At 47.4% G+C, this 23,322-nt stretch overlaps 2 protein-coding genes across 4 annotated transcripts in view; one reads left to right on the top strand and one right to left on the bottom strand.

Annotated features, from left to right (window-relative positions):
* SLC20A2 (solute carrier family 20 member 2) overlaps positions 1-3,191 on the top strand; it is an 89,193-nt gene extending 86,002 nt beyond the window's left edge. The window contains exon 12 of the mRNA XM_040994180.1: positions 1,718-3,191. Coding sequence (XP_040850114.1) covers positions 1,718-1,882 — 165 coding nt within the window. The 3' untranslated portion in view covers positions 1,883-3,191. The remainder of the gene's footprint in view (positions 1-1,717) is intronic.
* Positions 3,192-9,737: 6,546 nt separating this feature from the next.
* On the bottom strand, positions 9,738-22,795 carry VDAC3 (voltage dependent anion channel 3). 3 transcript variants are annotated; one of them, XM_040994177.1, is made up of 10 exons: positions 22,701-22,795; positions 18,956-19,025; positions 17,793-17,842; positions 16,909-16,911; positions 15,177-15,329; positions 14,050-14,102; positions 12,486-12,713; positions 11,414-11,564; positions 10,651-10,708; positions 9,738-10,240 (listed from the first exon to the last, which is right to left on the bottom strand). In XM_040994177.1, exons 2-10 carry the CDS (start codon positions 19,020-19,022, stop codon positions 10,149-10,151), a joined length of 855 nt encoding a protein of 284 aa, XP_040850111.1. In that variant the 5' UTR covers positions 19,023-19,025; positions 22,701-22,795; the 3' UTR covers positions 9,738-10,148. The 3 variants fall into 3 exon arrangements, with proteins under 3 accessions (XP_040850111.1, XP_040850112.1, XP_040850113.1); XM_040994178.1 differs by lacking the exon at positions 16,909-16,911 and having other exon boundaries at positions 22,701-22,794; XM_040994179.1 differs by lacking the exons at positions 16,909-16,911; positions 17,793-17,842 and having other exon boundaries at positions 22,701-22,792.
* Between the last annotated feature and the right edge of the window lie 527 nt (positions 22,796-23,322).

Raw genomic sequence — 23,322 nt, 5'->3', positions numbered from 1 at the left:
TTTTAAAGACTTATTTTTATTATAAAGTCAGATATACAGAGAGGAGGAGAGACAGAAAGATCTTCCATCTGCTGATTCACTCCCCATGCAGCCACAACGGATGAAGTTGCGCTAATCCAAAGCCAGGAATCTAGAGCCTCTTCCAGGTCTCCCGCACAGGTGCAGGGTCCCAGGGCTTTGAGCCGTCCTCAACTGCTCTTCCAGGCCGCAAGCAGGGAGCTGGATGGGAAGTTGGGCCACCAGGATTAGAACCAGCGCCCATATGGAATCCTGGCATGTTTAAGGCAAGGACTTTAGCCACTAGGCTACAGTGCCAGGCCCTACACCAACCCTTTTATTTATTTGAAAGGCAAAGCAGGAGGGGAGAGAGGGAGATTCCACCCACTGATATTATTTATTATTTAGTAATAAATAAATATTATTTATTCCCTAATAGCCTGCAACAGCCAAGGCTGGCCAGGCAAAAGACAGGAGCCAGGAACTCCATCCAGGGCTCTTACATTGTTAGCTGGGAACACAAGTACTGGAGCCAGATGCATTAGCAGGGAGCTAGATTGGAAATCCAGATAGAACTCCATCACAGGTCTTCTCACTGGAGTGCAGGTGTCCCAAGTGGTAGCTCAACCCACTGCATCATACCACCAGGCCCAAAAGGTAAGTCGATAGATAGATGATAGATAGATAGATAGATAGATAGATAGATAGATAGATAGATAGATAGATAGATATAGAAATTTTATTTCTTTGAGAGTCAGAGAGCAAGCAAGCTTCCCCATGCTTATCCCCCAAAATGTGCACACATGTCCCAGGCTAGGGAGCCCGGTCTGGGAGCTGGGAACTCAGTCCAGAAATCCCACATGTGTCAGGAAGCCAGTCACTTACACCACCGCCAGCACCTCCCACAGTCTACATCAGCAGGTAGCTGGAGGCAGGAGCCGGGCACTGAAGCAGGAAGTGCACCTCCCAACCCGGGCCAGGTAACTGCCGGGCTTATAAGCACCTGCCACTCAAGATGTGTTACATGCTCCTCTTTAACTAATAACCTGCTTCAGGGAGTGCAATTTTTAAAATGAATAAATACAGATGTATTCATCATGAAGCTATTTATAAGACAAGTAAATTGGAAGCCAGCTGAAGTGTCAGGTGTGTTCAACTGCATCCACCTCAAGGGTCTGTCCTGCCACATGACAGTCAGAGGCTGCACTGTAAGGTAGATCCTTCTAACAAAATGAAATTACAGTGTACTCTGTAACATATTAGTAAAGCTGTGCTCACAAAACAAATACTAGAAATCTATTAGTGCATTAGTGGGTTCCCCCCATTCCACAAACTTGCCATGATACTATTACATTCTTGTTAAGCTTTAAAACAGACATGAGCTACAAGTGTTTAGACAAATACCATGTTCACATTGGATTTTTAAGGATCTCCACCAAGGGGTCTGTCACAGAAGGAAGCGCCACTGCAGTACTTCCAACAAGGCCGTTGGGGGTTTGTGTCCACAGAGAGGGCAGACCGCAGTTAGCTGGGTTCATGTTCACTCACACCGGGCACAGCACAGGTAGAGACACACAGAACCACATACCTCAGAGAACGATCCTAAGGGGCAAATGGTCACACACGAGTTCATCCCAACGTTGGCACTGGTCATGCCCTTGGCACGTCACCTCTGAATATGTGGGTCTCCCTTTTCACGTGACCAATCTCTGTGCTGCAGGTGGGCTCAGTGGTGGCCGTGGGCTGGATCCGCTCCCGGAAGGCCGTGGACTGGCGCCTCTTCAGGAACATCTTCGTGGCCTGGTTTGTGACGGTGCCCGTGGCCGGGTTATTCAGTGCTGCTATCATGGCTATCCTCCTGTATGGGGTCCTGCCCTATGTGTGAGCGGTCTCCTTGCAGCTGGCCGATGGCTACCAGGCCGGGCCAGTATGGGCGTGCGTGTGGGAGTTGTGTGGCCCCATAGCACCTGCACACATGTACACACACACACACACACACACACACATGCACACACGCAGGCTATCTCCCCACCAGCTCTATCCACACCCTTCTCAGAGGGCTGTGACCACACTACCCCACCCGGCTGCAGCTACATCTTCCAGCGCTAACTTAACTACTGTGTACATAACCATATGTATTAGAGCGGTTTCATGGTGATGGGACATGGTGCGGTTACTTCTCTATCCACTGCACACATTGTACGCTAGGTTAGGTAAGCGTTACTACAGATGTCAACGTGGGAGAGGAGATCGCGTCCAGCAGATTTTGTACATAATGATTGTAGTGGCTGAGTGTGACGCGTTTTCCCAGGGGGAGTATAGATTGGAAAGCAGCCTCTTCTGCTGTCCCTCCCCGAGCCCTGCCCTGGTGTTAATCCCTGCAGCACCCCTGGACAGTGTGCCCAGCTTGGCGTGCTGTTGGGTGACCCCTGGTGTAGGAGTGCTTTCACAGAAGACATTGTTCTGACAATATGTACTGGTCATTGTATGATACATCGCAGTTGCTTCTGTAAATACTGAAAACTGTATTTCCCCCACCTCTTTTTTAATGGTGTGCTTCCCTTCCACTTTTCTGATAAGAGAATTTTGGAAAGTACCAAAGAAGCAGGGGTGGGGGGATAGATTGCCAATATTCTATTTTTTTCATACTGATGGTGTCTCCCCTTGTTATTAACCACACTGTGAGCCTGGGCTGCAGGTACACCAGCTGGATTCCCACCTGCCCAGGGCAGCGCGTGGCAGAGGCACCAGTCGCCCCACACCAGCAGCGCCCCAACCCCGCCCTGCCCCCTCTGACCACAAATCCCTGCCGTGGCCTTCAGTGTCATCAGCATAAAGTGTGCAGGCGTGCCAAGTCCAGTGCAGGTTCCCATCCCTCCTCCCGGCTCCAGTGTTAACAGCAAGCGAGGCTTCTGGGCAGGGAAGAGGGAACCTTTGAGAATGCACTGGATCTGGGATGGGGCCGAGGCCTCAACTGAGCTGAGCAGCCTGCCACTCTGCTGTAGCCCCATTGGAGTCTTTTTTTTTTTCTTTCTTTTCTTTCTAATAGCGGGAGGAAGTATGACTAATGTTAGAGCCTGAAACTATGGAAATGCTGCTAAAATTTTTATATTGACATTTTCTCGGTACTTCATTGTGATTTTTTTCATTAATCAATCATATTAAATTTATAATAAAAAAATTGCCCCTCAAAAGTCTATCTCTGAAGTCGTGTGTGTGTGTGTGGTGGAGGGAAGGGGTCTTCCTTCAACATTCACAATCACGTTCTTTCCAAGTTTCCACAGAAAAAGCTATATCGTGAGGTCACTTGCACTTTTCCTAGTTCCTTTCATTGACACTCCCCTGCTGCCACCATTGTTACTACTGTTCTGTCTGTGCATGTGTGTGTAAGTACATGCAGGTGAGCCACAAGGGCCCAGAGCTGAGGGCACCTGGACCGTCCCAAATCCCTCTGTCAGATCTTTCTGCAGGCCTTTCACTCTCCTGCTTTTGACAAAGGCTAGCAAATCAGGTTCACACTCCTCGTAAATTTGTTAAATAATAATAAAATAGCAGCCCAGGATGAGCAAACATAACCCCACTGTCAATTGGCACCCAGGCCTAGGAGGGGTGGCCCAGGCCTGGGCAGGCAAGAGGGAAGAGCCCCAGGAAGTGAGCTGGGGTCAAACATTCTGCTGACCACATGGCACCAGGTCCAACCCAGATTGGCAGAAGCCTTGTCCACTCTGGCCCCTGCCAGGAAAGCAAGATGTCCCAGCCACTGACAGCAGGTTGGCCTGTACAAGCACAGGGAGGGGCCGCAGCTGAGAGCCAGGGATTTCTGGTTACAGGCTCTATGGTCACAGACCCGCCCCAACTCAGCGCTGGGACACCCGGGACTTTACTCAATTATAAAGCCAGGCCAAACACCACTTAACTGCAGGAGAACAAATCCACCTGCTCCCCTGGCAAGTGCCCAGAGTCCAGCACAGGTGGGGCCACTCATGGCTCCTGCATCCTATTAGCGCTGGCCTCCTGAGGCACAGGCACGCATGGTGAACGTCTCCTAGGAGGGTGGGGCAATTGGGACAAGTGAGGAGAACTTTCAAAGGAAGCCCAGGACCAGGGCCAGACAGGAAACATAACGAGCAATTAAATAGGACATGCAAAATCTGACTCTGCAGCCAAGGGGTTGTAACCAGCATAGCTTGGAGGTTAAACCAAACCCAGAATTTCCAAACTGCAAGTCAGGACATAGTGGGGAACAATGTCAACCAGTTCCAGGGCACCTTTGAGAAGTAGTGGCAAGAGCAGCCCCCAGAGGCGGTAGGCTTAACTGCAACTGTCTTCAGAGCCATGAACGGGCAGCAGGGAAGCCACCTCACAGGATGCTTGGTGGTTGGCAACTGGGAGTCACAGGAAGTGCTCTGTAATGCTCCGATGGTCACAGGGCTTGAAGGGAGGCCCCCAATTCAAATGCACTTCAAGGCGGATCCGGATCCATATGCAGAAATCCTGGGCTGGGTGTACCTGCCTAGCAGCTTGTCGGTTATTCGGCAAGCTCCCACATGTGCCCGTCAGAGGTCACTGGAGGGAGGAGGGGCCTTAAGGAGTATCCAGAAGCAGCAGGGAACCAAGTGACACTGCCATCCTCCAGAATGATTGTCCAGAGAGAAGGTAAGATTTTGGCAAATGTTGAAGGCATGGGGTTATGAGGGAACGGTGGGTTCCAGAAGCCTGGGGAGGATGCCAGGAGACACATGGGCTAGGCAAAAGTTTGCAGAGGAGGAAGCTTTTGGGGTGATGGGGGAGACTGATCTCAGAGCACAGGAGCCACCCTTCTTCCGGCCCCCACGTCCAGTGGAGCCAGCATGGTTCAGGACCCTTAGCCAGCCTGTGGGCAGTCAAGATGTTGATTTGTGCCCCCTAGACATGGACTGCCTGTCCTGTGACAGCCAGCCTAACATCTGACTGAAGAAGAATCGTGCTACCGTCAATCCCATCTTCTAGAGCGATGGAGAAGGCGGAAGCCAAGGCCCAGTGTGGCCCTATAGATGGATGTTGCATAAGGCTGGGGAACAACTTGTTCCTGGAGCGGAAACAGGGAGTGGCACTGCCAAGAGTCCGAGGCACCCCAAAGCCTTGGAAACCTGCACTCACGTAGAAGACCAGGAAGAAGCTCCTGGCTTCAAATTGGCTCATCTCTGGCCATTGCAGCCATTTGGGGGGGGCAGGGGGTGAACCAGCAGATGGAAGATCTTTCTCTGTGTATCTAACTCTCCCTTTCAAATAAAAATAAATGAATCTTTTTAAAAATTTTACTTTCTGGACTGGCACAGTAGCTTGGCAGATACCTACAGCACCAGTATACCATATGGATGCCAGTTCAAGTCCCAGATACTCACTTTCCCATCTAGTGTCCTGCTTATGGCCTGGGAAAGCAGTGGAGGATGGCCCAATTCTTTGGGTCCCTGTGTCCACATGGGAGACCTGGAAAAAGTTCCAAGCTCCTGGCTTCAAATCAGCCCAAGCTGTGCATACTGGTAAACCAGGATAGGGGGCGGCCTGGTGGGGGTTATTGTGGGTATTCCAACTAGGCCATAGCTCCCACTGGTTTATGTGAGGGCCAAGTGTGTGCTGGGCAGAGTCAGGCTGGACTGCAATACCCCTTGGTTCCAGTGGAAGACAGTGCTGGAAACAGAACCAACCCAGCAATTGCAACCACCAGCTGATTGGAGTGATGGACTGTACCGGGCCCTATACTTGCAAGAACACACAAGAATCTGGTCTGGGAACACCTCAGACAAAGTTTCTTTGGGGATCTCCCCAATCGAACTGCTGGACTCAGAACTCTAACCATGAAAAGACAGAGGACAGAACAAGTCAGTCAACTACCTCAGCCATATGTTGGCAGTGAAAACCTGGGCAAATGGAGACTTTAAGATGGAGTATGTCAATCAGTGGATTTTTCAGCGACCTCATCGTGCTTGGAATGGTGAGATTGGCAGCAACTCATAACCTCTGAACTATCAAAACCACTTGAGCAAGACCCTTGGAACACGCCCCACATCAGGGACCTGGGATGGGTGGGAGACGGGGTGGGGTTTTTCCCGTTATCTCCCCTTTTACCCCAGATACATGACAAAAATAATGTGGAGATGATGGTCTTACCCACAAAAAGCAAAACAAAACAAAACAAAAAACAAACAAACAAAAAAAACCTGCCCACGCTCTGGCTGTTGCAACCATTGAGGAGTGAACCCGCAGATGGAGGATCTCTCTGTAACTCTGCCTTCCAATAAATCTTTTCTTCAAGACACTCTTGTCCTCCTCTACCACTGCAGCAAAGGTACTCCAAGTTTTTTTCTTTTAAAAGATTTATTCATTGGAATGTCAGATATACAGAAGAGGAAAAACAGAGGAAGATGTTCCATCCACTGATTCACTCCCCGAGTAGCCACAACAACCAGAGCTGATTCAAAGCCAGGAACTTCTTCTGGGTCTCCTAGTCAGTTGTAGGTTCCCAACACTTTGGGAACCTCGCCTGTTTTCCCAAGCCACAAGCAGGAAGCTGGATAGGAAGTGCGGCCTCTGGGATTAGAACCAGTATCTATATGGAATCCAAGACATGCAAGGAGAGGACTTTAGCCACTAAGCTACCACACCGGGCCCAGTACTCCAAGTTTTAACAACAGTCTGGCAAGGGACAGCACAGTTCCTGCCACCAGAAGAGCTAATATACTGATATGTAACCTTCAGCCACTTTTTGCATAAAATATAATAATCTGATGCCCAGTACCTTCTTGGCTTCTGCAACATGATCTCCATCTGGGTGACATTCCTAAGGGTGGCAGGTAGGAACGAGTGGCCACAGCACCCCGCCTCTGATTCGGCTGCCAGCAGACCTCATGACCTGCTATGCCGCCCAGAGGGGCCCTCGGCCTTCCCCAAACAATCCTCATGACAAGGACTTCTGTTTTCCCCGATCACAAAAATAACAAGTGAACTTTGGATAGCTTGAAAATAAAGCATAAAATGAGAGTTCCTTATAATTCCATGTTCCTGAAATATGAAGTACAAATGCCTGGGAGAATGTGGGCCGCTATTCGGACACACACATTATTTTCATGCATAAAACTGAGATGCGTTTTTCACTTTCTTTTTCTGTTACACATTATATTGTATTTATTGTCTTCGAAAATGCAATCTGTGAGGCAGGAACTAAGGTGTAGTGGGTAAAGTTGCCACCTGCAATGCCAGCATACCATCTGGATGCTGGTTCGAGTCCTGCTGCTCCACTTCAGATCCAGCTCCCTACTTGTGACCTGGGAAAGCAGCAGAGAATGGCCCAAGTCCTGGGTCCCCTGTACCCATCATGAGAAATTCACAAAGAAGCTCCTGGCTCCTGATTTCAGACCAGCTCAGCTCCAGCTACTGTAGCCATTTGAGGAGTGAACCAGTGGGCAGAAATTCTATTTCCCTTTCTAATTCTTTCAAATCAATGAATAAATCTTTAAAGAAAAAACACGACCTGCAATGACTAATACTGCATTTGATGACCATGCTGCCACGTGTGGCTCTAACTCTCCAATGTGTCAAAAGACACTGCCTTCCAGAATTTCGCAGAGTCTGCCTCTGAGGACTGACTTGCTCCCATGAGCTCCTAGCGGTGGAGGTAGCCAGTCAAAGCACACACAAACGCTAGTCACAGGCCACGGGCAAGGTCAACATGAGGTTCTGGCAACAGAGGCTCCCTCAGTGACCACAAGAGAGAAAGCTAGGGGAAGGAGGGGGGAGGGGGAGCTGTGAGGAACCAGCACCAAGTACCCAGTCCAGCCGGCCATCCAGCCTGGCCCCTCCCACTGCACTGGTGCTACACTGCAGACTCTGCCACACAGCTCATTTCCTTCCAAATGACCAGCTGTGCTTTGCTCTCTACCACAACTTACAGACTCCCCCTGCTCAGAACCACCAGCCAGCCACAAGATGCCATCAAATCACATAAAAACCTGACCTCAACCACCCATGGTCCTAGCTGGACAGTGTATTGACACCTAAATCTGGTGGCTCTGCATCTGCCATCAGCATGAGGCACACAGCACGGGAATGGGGCAAGACCAGAAACCTGGAAAAACCTAGCATCCCACCTCCCACTGCCCCCAGCCCTGACCCACCCTGGGATGCACACAACTACCCCTTGACAGCCCCCTCATCCTGCCAAGTCATACAGCTCATCTCTGCACACCACACTGCCAGACTCTTGCAGTTTCATGGCTGTGCTCCTGGGGCACAGTACCCAGGGCACAGCAGCTACTGTGGCAACCCCTCCTTAGTCAGGCTGCAGGAGGAAGGCCTGTGTGTACCACACACAGAGTCAACCTGCCTCAAATGTTAACAAGATAGAACAGGCTTATGCATTGCGCCTGCTCAGCCCTGTCCCTTTCTATGTTACCCCAACCGCCTCTTAAGTCATTGCTTGTGATGGTAGGTCAACCTACTTAGAATATCACTGACAAACAGTAGGCACCACAGGGATTTTCCAACTTAGGTGATGTCTACTTATTACCCAGTTCCTGACATTTCAATAAAAGATACCATCTAGTCACTTGCAATCATCTCTAGGCTGGTGCCACGCTACACCAGGATGCCTGCAGCACCAGCATCCCATATGAGCACCAGTTTAAGTCCTGTCTGCTCCACTTTTGATCCAGCTACCTATAGCATTGGAACGCAGCAGAGGATGGTCGAAGTGCGTGGGCCCCTGCACCCATGTGGGACACCAGAGAAAGTTTCTGGCTCCTGGCTTTGGACTGACCCAGCTCCAGCCACTGTGGTTGTTTAGGGAGTGAACTAGCAGAGGGAAGATTTATCTTTGCTTCTCTATATATAACAACTCTCCCTTTCAAAGAAAATAAATATCAAAAAGACAGAGAGAGATAATCTTTGGTGGTGTTAAGAGTAAACATCTTGCACCGAAGTTTTTTCAAAAGCCAATCATATACACTACACTAATAAATATGGGGGGAAATGGTGGGGCGGGGAAGGAAGAAAGCCAAGGGAAACTGGAGAATCCCTATACCTACAAAATGGTCTCACAGAAAAAAATTTAAAAATTAGAGTGTTGCAAAATAAGATACGCATTTTAACATTTTATATATCTATTTGTGTAATCTCTAAAAACTATGTTAAGAAGACAGAATGGGTATTTTCAGTTTCCTTCTAATCTGAGCACACTGCAACCAACATATATCATTCCTATATTAGAGGTGTGCAGGAGTAGTTCTGCCCTGGGACTCTCACGAGTCCTGAGGTTCTGGTCAGCTTGCGCCTTTGAACTGCAGCCTCCCTGCTGGCCATCAGTCTCCTGGGTTAAGAGACCAATCCACTCCCTGGAGCTCACAGGAGGCCCAGTGTGGCAGCCCAGCATGGTCCATCCCACCCTTCCTGCCCCCTGCACTTCACCCACTGGCCTTGTCCTTAGCCCCATCTTCCCATCCACTCACACCCTCACCTCCTTCTCAGCAGCTTGGCAGGACTCCAGGATAAGTGCCATTGGACATCCCCCAGCAGGCAAGACTGACATGCAGATTTCTGCCCAGCTGACCCAGAACACTCAGGGCACACTGGATTCCCAATGTGAAAGGGGACAGCAATAGCTCAACTACCAGACTTACAAAGCCCACTAGGCCAACTATCCTCCCCAACCAAACCAAACACAAGAAACCTGAAACTAACACTCAGAAAAACAATCATGTTCCAAATGTGATGGGTTTCTTTTATTTTACTCTGATGCAAAACCAAAGATTCCACTACAGCATGGAGAACAATAATATTAAAAGGTCATGAAAAAGTGGTGTGGGACATGCAGGTTGTGCTGTACAAACTGGAGGACTGGGTCATTTCCTTGAATGTGACAATACACTGTTGTTGAGGAACACATTAAACTTAACACTGAGGAACTGAACTGAAATGTGGCACAAACGTGGCGACTTCCAGGCATGCCTTCGGGAACCTCCCTCCGATTTCTAGACTTCAGTGTGGGGAGGATTACAATTCTTTGGAAGAATAAAAGTTCACACTCTTGAAATTTCACAGAAGGTTAAGGCCAAAACATAGTGGGTGCATTTCTCTTCACTGCCAGGGACCCATCAGATGCTTCACTCAAAACCACTTTAAGCTTCCAGTTCAAATCCCAAGCCCACCTTGTGACCACCTGCGCTGAAGTTCTTCCCGTCGATTAAAGCGGAGAGGGTCAGTTTGACTCCTAGGGAGAAGACACATCAGGCATTTGGAGCAGCTTTAGCAGCTACCCACAGGATTAGCAGCAGATAGATGGTGGCAATGGCCTGGGTCACAGCTGGGGCCAGGAGTCACAGGCACATGGGGGCTACTGGTAAGCAACTCAGCCATCTATAAGTACCAGGTCTGCACTGGACCATGGCTGACTTGGGGTCAGGGTTAACAACAAGTGGGCAACCAAACTCAGTGACCACATTATAGTCAGAAACCCACAAGTATTTCTTAAGGTAAAATGCTTTTGTTTATTTTACTTTCTGTCTGTAAGTATTCAAGTGCTACAAAATGGTCCCAATCAACCTATAGTTGACTGTAGACTAATTAGTTATTCCTCTACCACCTTACCCTAACCCCTTCATTTCTAACCCCCCTACTTACCTGGTCGAAGGGTCTGAGTATAACCCAGTCCAATCAGGCTGGCATTATTCACTTTAGCCTAAGATTCAGAGACACAAAAGAAACAGAAAATAATCAATCTCTGAGAAGTCGAGCACAGCCACTGCTTCAGGTGTCAGGTTTCCACGGCTCAAGCCTCAGAGGGCCAATCTAGAATGAGTGACATTAAACAAGAAGTCTTTGGAAAAGTCAACAGGACTAGCAGACTGGGGAACCCTGAGGATGAGAATGCATGCCTTAGGGGCCCAGCAAGTTCTCAACTCATGCCAGCATGCAACCTCTGACAATGGTTCCTGCACGGCTACAGGGACAAAGAATCAAATCTGGGTTCAAATCCTGGCAGCAAGGCTCACTGCATGGCCTGGGTAAGTCACCTGACCAAGCTTCAGAACCCTCACCTAACACCTCTGACCATGCAGACCAGGAAACAGGAGGAACATCTCGGGGCAAGTCTGGAGCACACCATCAGCTACGTAAGAGCTCCGTGAGTACCAACAGTCACAGGAACACTAATCCAGTGCCATGAATTCAGATCAGAAAATGAGGAAAGGCCCAAGATAAAATGACTTGAGAGTTACACAAGGCGCTAGGAGCAGATCCTACACTTCAGACTCACGTTGTCACTTCCCAAGAAGTCAGTGTGTTAACGTTACTGCTGACTGCAACCACATACCAGTGTTCATTCACCACTCAAAGAAAACGTTTGAGACCCGCCCCCCACCCCAACCCGGTAGCTCATTCTTACAGAGAGAGAAGTTCTACAGTCCAGCTTGTATTTAGCAGCAATGCCAAAACGGGTGTTGTTACTGCCAGCTGTCCACGCAAGGTTTATTGAGGTCTCAATCTTCTCGTTGACCTTCTGGTAGATAGAGCCTCCGAATTCAGTGCCATCGTTTCTGTTTCCATAACACAAGTAGAAGTTATTAGCTAATCTGTGCCACTGCTGTGACAGGAAATTAATTCTAAAGGCGATCTAAACAAGGGTCTACAGCTTCAGATTACAGCAAATTTCTTGCATAAATTTTATTACTAACCAAAACAAGGAACTAAGTTTAGTTGTTCAGTTTGCTAATTAAAATGCAGTAACATGATTAATTTACTTGACTCCCCTCAGGTAACTATGACATACAGGTCCCTCGGGCACGTTCACGGAATATAAGGCACGTCAGGGTGCAATGAAGTCTGCAAACTACTATAAGGCTCACTGAGAACACCGTCTCAGTGCTTCCCCACAGCAGCCAGGAGGCACCAGCCCAGGACACACCTGCTTCCCTGCTCCAAAGCAGCCAGCAGCAGGCAGTCCTAGGGCTTTCTTCACACCACTGTTTCAGTGACAAGTAGGCCTTAACATCCTAAGCAGGAGGCAATCCACAACACTTCAAAAACACACTGCTCCCCACCACGTTCCCTATCCAGTACAGTACAGCAAGGCCAAGACAAAACACAAACACACCCAAGTTCCTACTGACTCAGCCAACAGAGTATGGCCTAGGGAAGTGAGCCCTGGGGCCATCTGAAGGACTTGGCATAGGTGGCTAGGTTCCAACCGAGGAACCCCAAACCCGCTCCCTGAGGAACACCAGAGGAAGCAGGAACATCTCCAAGCCACCCCCGCCACCCCCTGGCCGGGAGGTAAAGCACGATGCGGGCTCGGTGTGCCCAGCTGCTCTTCTACAGACTCTGGGGTAAAGGCGGAGAGGCCAGGAGCCATGAGCAGCATGGCCCGCTGCCTCCCGGCTCTGCTGCACCATGGCCTGAGACACTGAGGTAGCAGCACTCCTAATACCTGCCAGAAAGAACGAGGGATATAAACTCACACATGAGTGTGCAGCTGGAAGTCTGCGGCCTTATAACCCAGAGCAAAATTATTCTGTGACAGTTTGGATTTGGCGGTGTCAAAACTCATCTGATAGCCAGCCAGCCACCCTTCAAAAGCCAACACAGCCCAGCCATAGATGGTTGGTCCAGAAAAATCTATATCAACGTTACTTCCAAGACTAAAACATTCCCGTTTATAAGAGGCCTTCAACTTCCCACTCTTCTTTCTGTAAAAAACAAAAACAATATAATGAAAACATTAGGAGTTTCTATGCTATCCAGGAACTTCTAGAGTTAAGAGCCTATCTCTCCCCCAAGGTAAGTTTTATTGTGGCAGATGGTATACATCCAGTAAAAACATTTCAAGTACCTTAGTTCTACAAATAAACACTGTTCTCAATTCCTCATTATTAATTCAACTGATAGAGTACTTCTTGATGAATTTCATAAAGGAAGAAACAAAAATACAATTTAACAAATTAATAATCTGGAGACTTGTGTTTAAAAGTCCACTTAAATGTTTCAAATGCCACAAAAACGTAAAATGCCCAACACATCAATGAGAAGAGTGTCACTTGGAAGTTATTTCCTAAGGATCCTTTTCCTTGTCCAGCTGAGTCCCTGAGGGGAACGTCTGTCTCAGAGAGGACTGAGGCAGCAGCAGGAAGGCCACTGTGTGTTATCCCTGTCACACAGATCACACAGACCCACATCGGGCAGAGAGGAAACGACACCGTTATTTCTTCCTTCTGCAGCAGGACACCGAGGGCAAGAAGCTGGGGGTTTACAGAGACTAAGAGATGCAGCAGGTGGCACAACTACTCATTCTGATGTTCTGGAGGTAAGGACACAACTGTTTTTTTCCTCTGTTATTGTTTTAATTGAGCATATTTATGGAAGTGATAATTTGATACACATTTTCAACATATGATGATCAAGTTATTTCTACCTCCTTCAACTTTGTAAACTAAAACCTTTTAACATTTAGTAATTGTACAGAATTATGGGTGTGGAATTTCAATAAATGGATACAATGTGTGCTGATTACATTAGGGTAGTGTGTAACTTCCCTCTCTGTTATGACTTTATATTTGGAGCCACTGAATTGCTCTATTTATGTATTAATTACATAATATGTTTGGTGACCTCTAGTCAGTGCACCTACTTAGAACGTTACAACTTAGTCCCTCTACTGGTTTGTGCACCTGTTCCCCAACAACCTCGTTTCCTGACTTCAAGATCACACTGAAGAAACTGACTTCTCAGCAGAACCTGCATTAATCTTAGAATAGCTTAGAGTCTCAGAACACTCCAGCTCCTAAGCTTGTTCTGTGCCATGCCTGCTTCTGTTACATCCAAAAAGTTGTGCTCATCAGTTCAATTTAAAAACAGAAATCTGATCCTGCCTCAGAGGTTCTTCCTTCTCCTTTGCTACCTACACAAGGTCTCCAATACCCCCAAAAGCTATTCCTTTGCCCTAAACTTTCACAAATCCCTAATTCTAATGTTCTCTATCCATTCAGGCTCAAAGAACATTCCAGAAAATAAGGTTTAGATAATTACCCTGTGTTCGGTACAAATATGGTATCAAGAGTCAGTTTCAACCCTTCAGCCAACTGAAAAACAAATATTTTATATTAACAGTAAGTTTCAATTTTTTAAAAAAACAAACAAAAAAGTTTTTTTAAAAAGAACTATTTGAAAAGCAGAATGTCAGAGACAGAGATATTCCATCCACCAATCACTCCCCAAACAGCCACAATGACCAGGGCTGGGCCAGGCCAGGCAGGAACCAAGAACTCCATGTAGGTCTCCCACATGGATGCAGGGGCCCAAGCATCTCAGCCATCCTCTACCACCTTTCCAGGAGCATCATCAGAGAGCTGGATCGGGGACAGAGCGGCCAGGACTTGAACTGACACTCCAATATAGGATGCCAGCAACAAAAAGAGGCTTAACTCGCCAAGTCACAATGCAGGCCCCAATTTCCAAGTCTTTACTCAAGAAAACAACTGTAAACTTTCCACTAACCTCACCTTCAACAACAAAAAAATTTCATTACATACAAATACTAAATGAAATTGAAATTACCTCCCCATCATGTCCCCTAACTTCTCTCCCCTCATCCCTGGTCTTCATTATGGTTCTACTACCAAAATATGGGTTAGAAATAAACAGAGCAAATCCCATTACAGTAAATAACATAAATTACCACACAAAAATAACACAAGTGTAATACAACAAAATAATCTCGATAGTCTCTTTGCAATGAGATAATCTGACATTTAAGAACCCAATCTGTACATGTATATTATTTATAGGTGGTAATGAGTATATACATGTACCTCAAAATACAGTGCCCCATACAGAGTGGGCACTTGAAAACAAACATCACATGGAGAGAATTTTGCAACGATTACAAAACTAAATTACTACAGTGGTATATCGTACGCAGGAGAGACTCGGCAGAACATCAGACTAGAAGAATGGGCTAGAACACAGACGTGACATGATCAAAGTAATCACAAAGCCTTATCTTGCAATAACCTGAGACAAGGCCAAAAAGTCCACCGGCAGAGAAAAATCACAGCTCCTGGACAGGCTGTGCGATCTTGGCTCAGATTACAACTGGGGTTTATCACCATTTGATCCACCTACTTGAACTGAATAACTCTCAATATTTCCCTTACCTTATTCTCCAGAGAGATTTCCGTCCCCAGCGTGTTGTCTGTGTTCCATTTCTGGGTGAAAGTGAGTCCATAATTACAGACCTTGTATTTGGTCTCTAGGTTGCCAGTTGCTTTCCCTGTATCGGTGTAAGCATGACCTGAAGTCGCAAATTCCTGGGAAGCAAGATCAAACACCTTTACCATGAGTGGTTAACTAACACATGCTCACTTCACAAAGTGCATCCTACACACTGGGCAGCAGCACAGGCCACTTCTCAGAGCCTTCTTTACTGGCCAGCAACTCACTGCTCCGCCTCTCCACTGCAAGTATCCTAACCTGTCTCGGGGTCTCCCCACTGACTCTTACTAAATGTGAACCTGGAATTCTCTCCTCCAAAGAGAGAGAGTATAGCACTAGGAAAATAAATGCCACTAAGTACTGCTTTTAGACAAAAACATGGAACATTAAAAAAAAATATGGAACATTAAAACCTTTTATTTCCAGGACCTAAAAAAAGATGATCCCTTCTCTATAACGCCTTTAAAATGACTAGTTATTCCAAATGTCTTTAAAAATCCCTAAACGTTATCATCCCTCTTTTAACAGGGGCAACATTTCATATATTACAAATTCTTTATCACTGTGGTAAAATACATCTAATAAATACCTAATACCTAGTGTGGTATTAGGTATTTAGTTTGCATAAGCTGCTGTTTTTATAGCCCAAACTAAATGTAAAACTTTCAGCATAAATATTTTAATATGTGAACGTGTCTTTCACAATAAAACAGAATACTACAATTAATCCCTCTCCCCCCCCCTTCTCTATCTTGAATACCCTTTTAAGTAGCTACTGCTAAATGGCTATCATGAATGTTTTAAAACACATCCTCCTGTGAGTCAAGTGTCCTTTCAGTCACATGATAAAAAGCAACTGCCAACAGACCTCCTTCCAGGAGGGAGCAACCAACGCCTGTTACTGACAATCATTCTGATTGGCCCAGCTTGGAAGGAGCATTTCTGAAGTGCTGCCAACAGAAGGAAGCACTGCCACCCCAGCCAGATCGGCCCCAGAGCCTGTGCCAGGCATCCAGCCTGCTCCCCAACCCTAGTTCCACAGGCCTGAAGGAACTGCTTATCAACACCTCACAGGAAGTTTGCAAAGTGAGTATCATGCTGCACATGGAGGGCAAGGCCGTGGCAGACTGTTAGTCATGTTTAACAGTTCACACAGTTCTTTGTGACCTTTTTTTTTTTTTTCAGTAGATCTGACTTACCAGATCTTCCTTTTTCACATTTATGTATCACAAACTTGACAAACATAGCACATGTAAGCCTTAGTTCTGGCATTAGGGAAGCTTTATGCACAACATCAAGGTAAAGGAGTGGTCTGAATTTCTTCCTTGGCATCACCATTTCTTAGTTAAAAGCCCAGCCAAGAATCTAAAATACTAGCTATAATTACCAAAAGAAGGCTATAATTGTTCCAGGATGCAGGCTCATAATGGCTTCAGTTTTTGCCTAATTTCAGACTTGGGTCAAACAAGTGCAAAATACATTTATAACATGCATACCACATCTACAGTAAATGCTGGTAAGCAACAAAACAAACACTGTGGTTAAACAGACAGTGTATATGGTACAGATGCCAAGATCCAGTCTAATGTGGGATGGTGGGTGAAGCATCCTAAATCAGTATCGGGGACCAAAGGCAGCCACAAAGCGAGCACAGAAATGAGCTGGTGTCCTTACCATCTGAATGAGCACCGCCACAGCAGCATGAAAGGGAGAGAAGAGCTTGGTTGATCTATACAACACAAACTTCACTTGCACAAATTTGGAAACCTACTCGGAGCGAGCATGACTACTCCACTTTAACACTCCCCCCCATACACACAATGCACTCCTCTGAGAAGGGAAGTGCACACAGGGGAAACCCAGGAAAGAATGACAACAGCAAACCAAGATCATGCAAAGTAAATTACAAAGCATTACAGGAATTCCATAAAGCCTCCACCCTAATTAACTATTACATCCAAAAATAAAATCCGCATCAGTGTGAAGAGGTAAATACCAGCAAGAGATGAAGGAATGAAGACAAATCAGAAAATAAAAACATTGATCTTTTGCTGAGATTATTAAGTCAAGGCCATGAATGGTGCTTTGGAATACATCAATATATCCTTTACCGCACAGTCTTAACTTCCAGTAGAGCAGACTCTGAGTGTGTCTACAACGAACGCCTTCTATGTTTGTATTATACCTCAACTGGTCATGAAAACACAGGAGAAAGTGGGGATTTTTTTTTGGTTTGTTTTGTAAAAACAAAAACACAGTAAAATATACATGAAGACATTACACTGAAAAGAAAGTTTTTAGTGTTCATATACGTAATTGTGAAATGTGTATCGGTCAAAAACTACTTTGTATCCTCTGAGAGTAAGAAGCAGAGCGCTTTTTTATGACAGCCACAGAGGGTCACCCTAAAAATGCAACTTGATTTTCTAAGGGCTTAGCTGGCGGAGTCCGAGAGCGCCCTGAAAAGAGAGCAGCACAGGTTACAGGGAAGGAGACACTGGCCAAGCAGGATGTTCAAGAGGATTCCCCCAGGGAATTACGTCACGTGCAGTACTCACCACTCCACTGCAAGACTTGGTCCTCAGGTCTATTTTGACCATGCCAAACCCTAGATACACAAAAAGAGTCATGTACAAAACATGGTATTTACTCTAGCTTTGCCAACTCAGAAATTAGAAAATCTCTTCCACATGGAAAATACACAGCATTACTAGAGAAGAATTCCACAAGAGACAGAATTATAATACGTATAATTTTTAAGTTCCTCAAAATGAACAAAAATATATTTTTAAGATATACATTAAAAATAAAACAAATAAATAAGTCTCCTGTGTGGGGGCAGGGTCCCAAAGCTTTTGGGCCATCCCCTACTGCTTTCCCTGAGCTACAAGCAGGGAGCTGGATGGGAAGTGGAGCAGCCAGGATACGAACCAGTAACCATATGGCATCCTGGTGGATGCAAGACAAGGATTTAGCCTAGGTTATTGCATCGGGCCCAATCAACACTACTATTTAACTAATAAAATCAAACATATACAGTACAAAAAGTTTCAAACTGAAAAATTAAATTTAAAACCTAAAAACAGGAGCCAGCATTACGGTGCAACAGGTAGAGCTGCCACCTGCAATGCTGGCACCATCTGCATTCCAACTGCTTCAGTTCAGATCCAGTTGCCTGTTACTGCCTGGGAAAGCAGCAGGAGGTAGCTGACCCACACAGGAGCCAGGTTCCCAGTTTCAGCCCGGCACAGCCCAAGCTCTTGTGGCCACTCAGGATGTGAACAGGCAGATAGAAGACATCTCTCTCTCTCTTTCCTTCCCCCTACACCCTCTCCCTTTCCCTTTCACTGCGTTAATACAGAAACACAAATGTCTTTTTGGAATAAAAAAATATGCTACTCTAAAGAAATAAGAAGTTGGGACTTCACTCTCTTAAACAATGCCATAATCTGGATACAAAAAAGCACTCTGTTTCCAGGGCTGGCCAAGGGGAACATAAATACTGGCAGTTACATTATTTTATATTACATATAACATTGAATGTGTATGTACGCAATTGCTTTTGGTGTATATAAGGGCTCCCCTTAATGCAGTGTGACAGCCTGCTAAGAGCTACACCTTAGAAAGACATTAACTTACTCTTTGTTCTACCATGCACAGTGTGTGACACACGACACAGCACTCCTCATCCCAAACTGGAAACCTCCCAGAGCACACTCACCATATCCTTTGTTGAAGACATCCTTGGCGGCCTTCCCCAGGTCACAGTAGGTTGGTGTGTTACACATTATCTAACAAAGAGGGATAAAAACAGCCATTTAGTACATATGCCCTCACAGTTCTTCCACTCTCACTCCCTGAGAGAAGAGGGGTGCCGTGGCATGAATGCAGCCAGATTAAGGAAAGGTACCCTGCCCTAGAAAAGAGCTCTGCAGAACACTAGAGCGTCCCCATGCAACTGCCCCAAGTCAGTCCTCTGGCCACACTGCAAAGCGCATTCTGACGGGCTAAAGAAAAAAAAATTTTTTTAAGTTAAAGGAATTTTTTTTTAAAATCTGTTTATTTTTATTGAAAAGTCAGATATATGGAGAGGAGGAGGCAGAGAGGAAGATATTCTATCCATTGATTCACCACGCAAGCAGAAACCATGGCCAAAGCTGAGCTAATCCAAAGCCACCCCTACTGCTTTCCAGGCCAGAAGCATGGAGCTGAATGGGAAGCAGGGCAGCCAGGACACAAACCGGAGTCCATATGGGATCCTGGTGCGTGCAAGGCAAGGACTTTGGCCACTAGGCCACCACACCAGGCCCTCAACTGGAATTCTTCAAAACTATATGCAAAATTTACCTTCACAAATATCTTTCTCAGGCTGTTATACAGAGAGCTTATAAGGCAATAAGGTAAACCTGTCCAGAAATTATGAGTATAGAAGATGGAAATCCTCAGGGTTAATATTCTGCTTCTCTGCAGAAAGCGGACCCTAACTGAAAAGCATTCACGCAACTACGCCTTCTCAACACTCTCCTGAGAACAGAGGGCTATGATTTTACCAACTAACCAGAAACAGGACAGACCCAACTATACTGGTCTGCTTAACAAAACTGGTATCGATCCTCAAGTTAAAACCTTCAAAGCCCCCAGGTGCCTTGCCCTGTCACCTTGCTGCCTCAGTGTTCACCCAGCTTTGCCATGGACAACATGATCTCTCAGCAAATTCTCAGAAGCTCGCAGCATTACACCCACTTTGTGCAGCAGGAAGTGTTCTGTTCCCAGGAGCAGGTTCTGTTGTATTCCTAATACAGACTCCATAGCCATGTCCAACAAAGATCAAACCACCTCACACAGCTTCATTCATCTAACTTTCACCAGAAAAAATCCAGAATACCAGCTAGCTCTCCCAATTTTCATACATGAACTGTCTACATGTTCAAACAAATATTTATATTTAACCCAGCTTTTAATCTGGACTTTGCTTAAGTTTTTGCCCACCTTATCATACCTTAACACACATGATCCACTTCTAAATTGAAAATTCATCTAAAATCTGTTGCTTAACCTAAATTTACAATATGATACAAAAATCATACAAAGCTGGGGGGGGGGGGCGCAGGGCCAGGAACACATGGCCCAGGTCCTTAGGTCCACGAGCCCCAGAGGCAGAGGGTAGGAGCAGGATCCAGAAGGCCCTGAGTAGACTGACCCCGATCCCTGGGTACACCTGCGAGAACTAGTCCTGAGCTCTCAGTGGAAAAGATGGAGTACTGGACGACAGGCCCCGATGCACACTGAGGATATGGCAGCCCATCAGGGCCTGCACAGGACATTGGTACCACAGCAGAAGGAGAACAGAACAAACTGATCAACTACCCCAGCCGAACGCTGACAGCAAATATCTGGTCGAATGAAGACTCAGGTCAACTATGTCAGCCAATGGACATTGGAAGAAATTTTTTATCCTTGGATCGGTGAGACTGAGATCACTTCAAAAGTACAAAAATCACCTGAGCAAACTCTCCAAGCATGTGTCACATCGGGATCCTGGGTTGAAATTGGGTGGCGGTCCCCCATCCCCGAGGGTACTAGGGCAGCTGGGATGGTTCTTCCCCTCACCTCCTCCTCTCCCCCAGAAGCAGGAAGAAGAAATAGAAAATTTGGAAACAATGATCACACCCACTTTTCCTCAAGCCTTCCCACCCTGATCAACTCTGTAAGCATCATCAAAAAGGAAATTAAAATGCCTCACACAGAAACAAACAATTCTTAACTTCTTATACACTCCCAATCCCAACTTAATCATTACAATTTTACTGATATTTGTCCAAGTGTTACCAGAAGTCTAATTTTGGAGGTATGTTCAGAGCTCTACAGTGTAACCTTTCAAAACATCTAGAGAAAAGATACAATTAAAGGTTCAGAAGCACCCCAGGGACTTCAAACTGCCTCTGGAAAATGGAATTGCAAGTGCTGGAACCTTGCTGCAGTGCAGGGCAGCACTGGTTCAAACTCCCGTTCCTCCACTTTCTATCCCTGTTCCTGCTCCTGTACCCTAGAAGGAGCAACATGGCCCAAGCTGCTGAATCCACGTGGGAGACCTGGATAAAGCTCCTAACTCCTGGCTTTGGCCTGGCCTACCTCTGGCCTTTGCCGTCATTTGGGGAGTGAACCATGAATAGAAGATCTCTCTGCCTCTCTACGTAACTACATTTCTAATAATAAATCTTTAAAAAAAAAAAGTTTCAGGCCCAGTGGCATGGCCTAGCAGCTAAAGTCCTCGCCTTGTTCGCACCAGGATCCCATATGGGCGCCAGTTCTAATCCCAGCTGCTCCACTTCCCATCCAACTCCCTGCTTGTGGCCTGGGAAAGCAGTTGAGGACGGCCCAAAGCTTTGGGACCCTGCACCCGTGTGGGAGACCAGGAAGAAGTTCCTGAATCCTGGCTTCAGATCGGCATAGCATCGGCCATTGCGCTCACTTGGGGAGTGAACCATCAATGGGAAGATTTTCCTCTCTGCCTCTCTTCCTCTCTGTATATCTGACTTTCCAATAAAAAAAAAAAAATCTTTAAGAAAAAGTATCTTTTGGTGGAAAAAAGTATTTACATATATATGAAATCCACACACAAGAGATGTATTTGAGGGATCTTCAAAGTATTAGCAGAAAATGCATATTGTTTTTTAAAAAAAAAACTATGCATGGATTTTTTAAAAAGTATCCACATAAACAACCTATTAATTCCATTTTCTGGGAACTGCTTGAAATAACTTTCGCGTATATTTGGAGAGATTAATCACAGTCTTAGTATTTCAGCTATTTTGCATAAGCAGTGCCGGATACCTGTCATGCAGCCGGCTCAGTGCACTAACGGGTCTCGGCTTTCTCGCTCAGGTCCGTGAGGCCGAGGGAAAGCCACTACTGGCATGATCAAGCAAAAATCGCATGGCCAGGGACTTGACACTACACCTTCTATTAGCGCTGCAGAACGTACTCTGTGTGTAGACAAGTCCGAGACGCCGAGGTTGCGTCAGACACAGAAAATCCTGGTTAATTCATTTTGACACAGTCGCTAACCAAGACTGTCTTTTGTTCCCCACCCCCCCCCGCATTTTGGCGTAAACTGCCGCTCCGGCAGCACGGACCACAGGCAGCCAGCCTCGCCCAAGGCTCCGGACGACCATGACACACAAGAAAGCAAGCACAACGGGGCGGGTCCGGAGCCCAAAGGTCCAAAGCTGCCGAACACACGACCTCTTCTCCCGCCTGACCCCGCACAGCAGGAAGGTCGCACGCCGCGATCCCGAGGCGGCCGGCGGGGCAGGTCCGGCCGGTCCGCGCGCGCCCCGTTAGCCTGCTCCCTCCCCCCGGCCCTCCGTGGGGCCCACCTCCGGGCCCGGGCCGCCCGCCACCCGCCGCTCCCCGTCACCGGCCGCCTGGCGGGCCGCGGGGCCGGCCACCCGCACTCGCCTCACCTTCCACAGGCCCAGGGCCGGCGCCGCTCCGCCAGGGCAACGCTGAAGGTCTTCCTCCCACCAACGCCGTCCGCGCCTGCGCGGCCGCACTGCCCGCCGCGGCGCCTGCGCGCACGCGCGCCTCCAACTCCCCCCCGCGCCTTCCCGCTCACGCGTCTGCGCCGTAGGGACGCGTCGTGGGAGCGGGGGAAGCGCGGGCCCGGACCCGCACGGCCAACTGTCCGGCTCCGCGGGCGCGCATGCGCGGATGGCGCCGCCGGGGTTGGCGTGTACCTCGGTGCCTGCGGGGCTCGCGAGACGTCCGCGGTTGTTGCTGCGGGCCGGCGCGGGGCTGCCATGGCGGACTGCTGGGCTGACGGGTGGTCGGGCGCCGGGCGGGGCCTTGGCCACGCCTTGCGGGTCTGTGCGGAGTTTTCCCGTCAGACGAACTAGAAGGGTCGGGCTTGTGGCCTTTGGGTCGCGTCCTGTCGAGGATGGGCAAACACGGGTTCTCGCGGGGTGCGGGACGGGGGTTAAGGGCGTGGGAAAGCTCTCCTCTGAGAAGGCCACGGAATAAACGGAGAAGGTGCTGTGGAAAGTCAGCTCTTTGGAACCGGCCTGGGCGCCGTGGACACCTGAGGTG

This window comes from Ochotona curzoniae, unplaced genomic scaffold (genome assembly GCF_017591425.1).
Source record: "Ochotona curzoniae isolate NIBS_2020 unplaced genomic scaffold, NIBS_Ocur_1.0 contig_899, whole genome shotgun sequence".
Taxonomy (NCBI): domain Eukaryota; kingdom Metazoa; phylum Chordata; class Mammalia; order Lagomorpha; family Ochotonidae; genus Ochotona; species Ochotona curzoniae.
This window is presented reverse-complemented; position numbering and strand designations above follow the sequence as displayed.

Bases quoted from the DNA above. Each gene is read 5' to 3' on its own strand.
- VDAC3 (XM_040994177.1), bottom strand. From the start codon at position 19,022: ATGTGTAACACACCAACCTACTGTGACCTGGGGAAGGCCGCCAAGGAT. The intron at 14,103-15,176 runs GTAAGGGAAATA...TTTGTTTTTCAG, and splicing joins AAATCTCTCTGGAGAATAAG to TTGGCTGAAGGGTTGAAACT. The intron at 12,714-14,049 runs GTAATTATCTAA...TGTTTTTTACAG, and splicing joins ATATTTGTACCGAACACAGG to AAAGAAGAGTGGGAAGTTGA.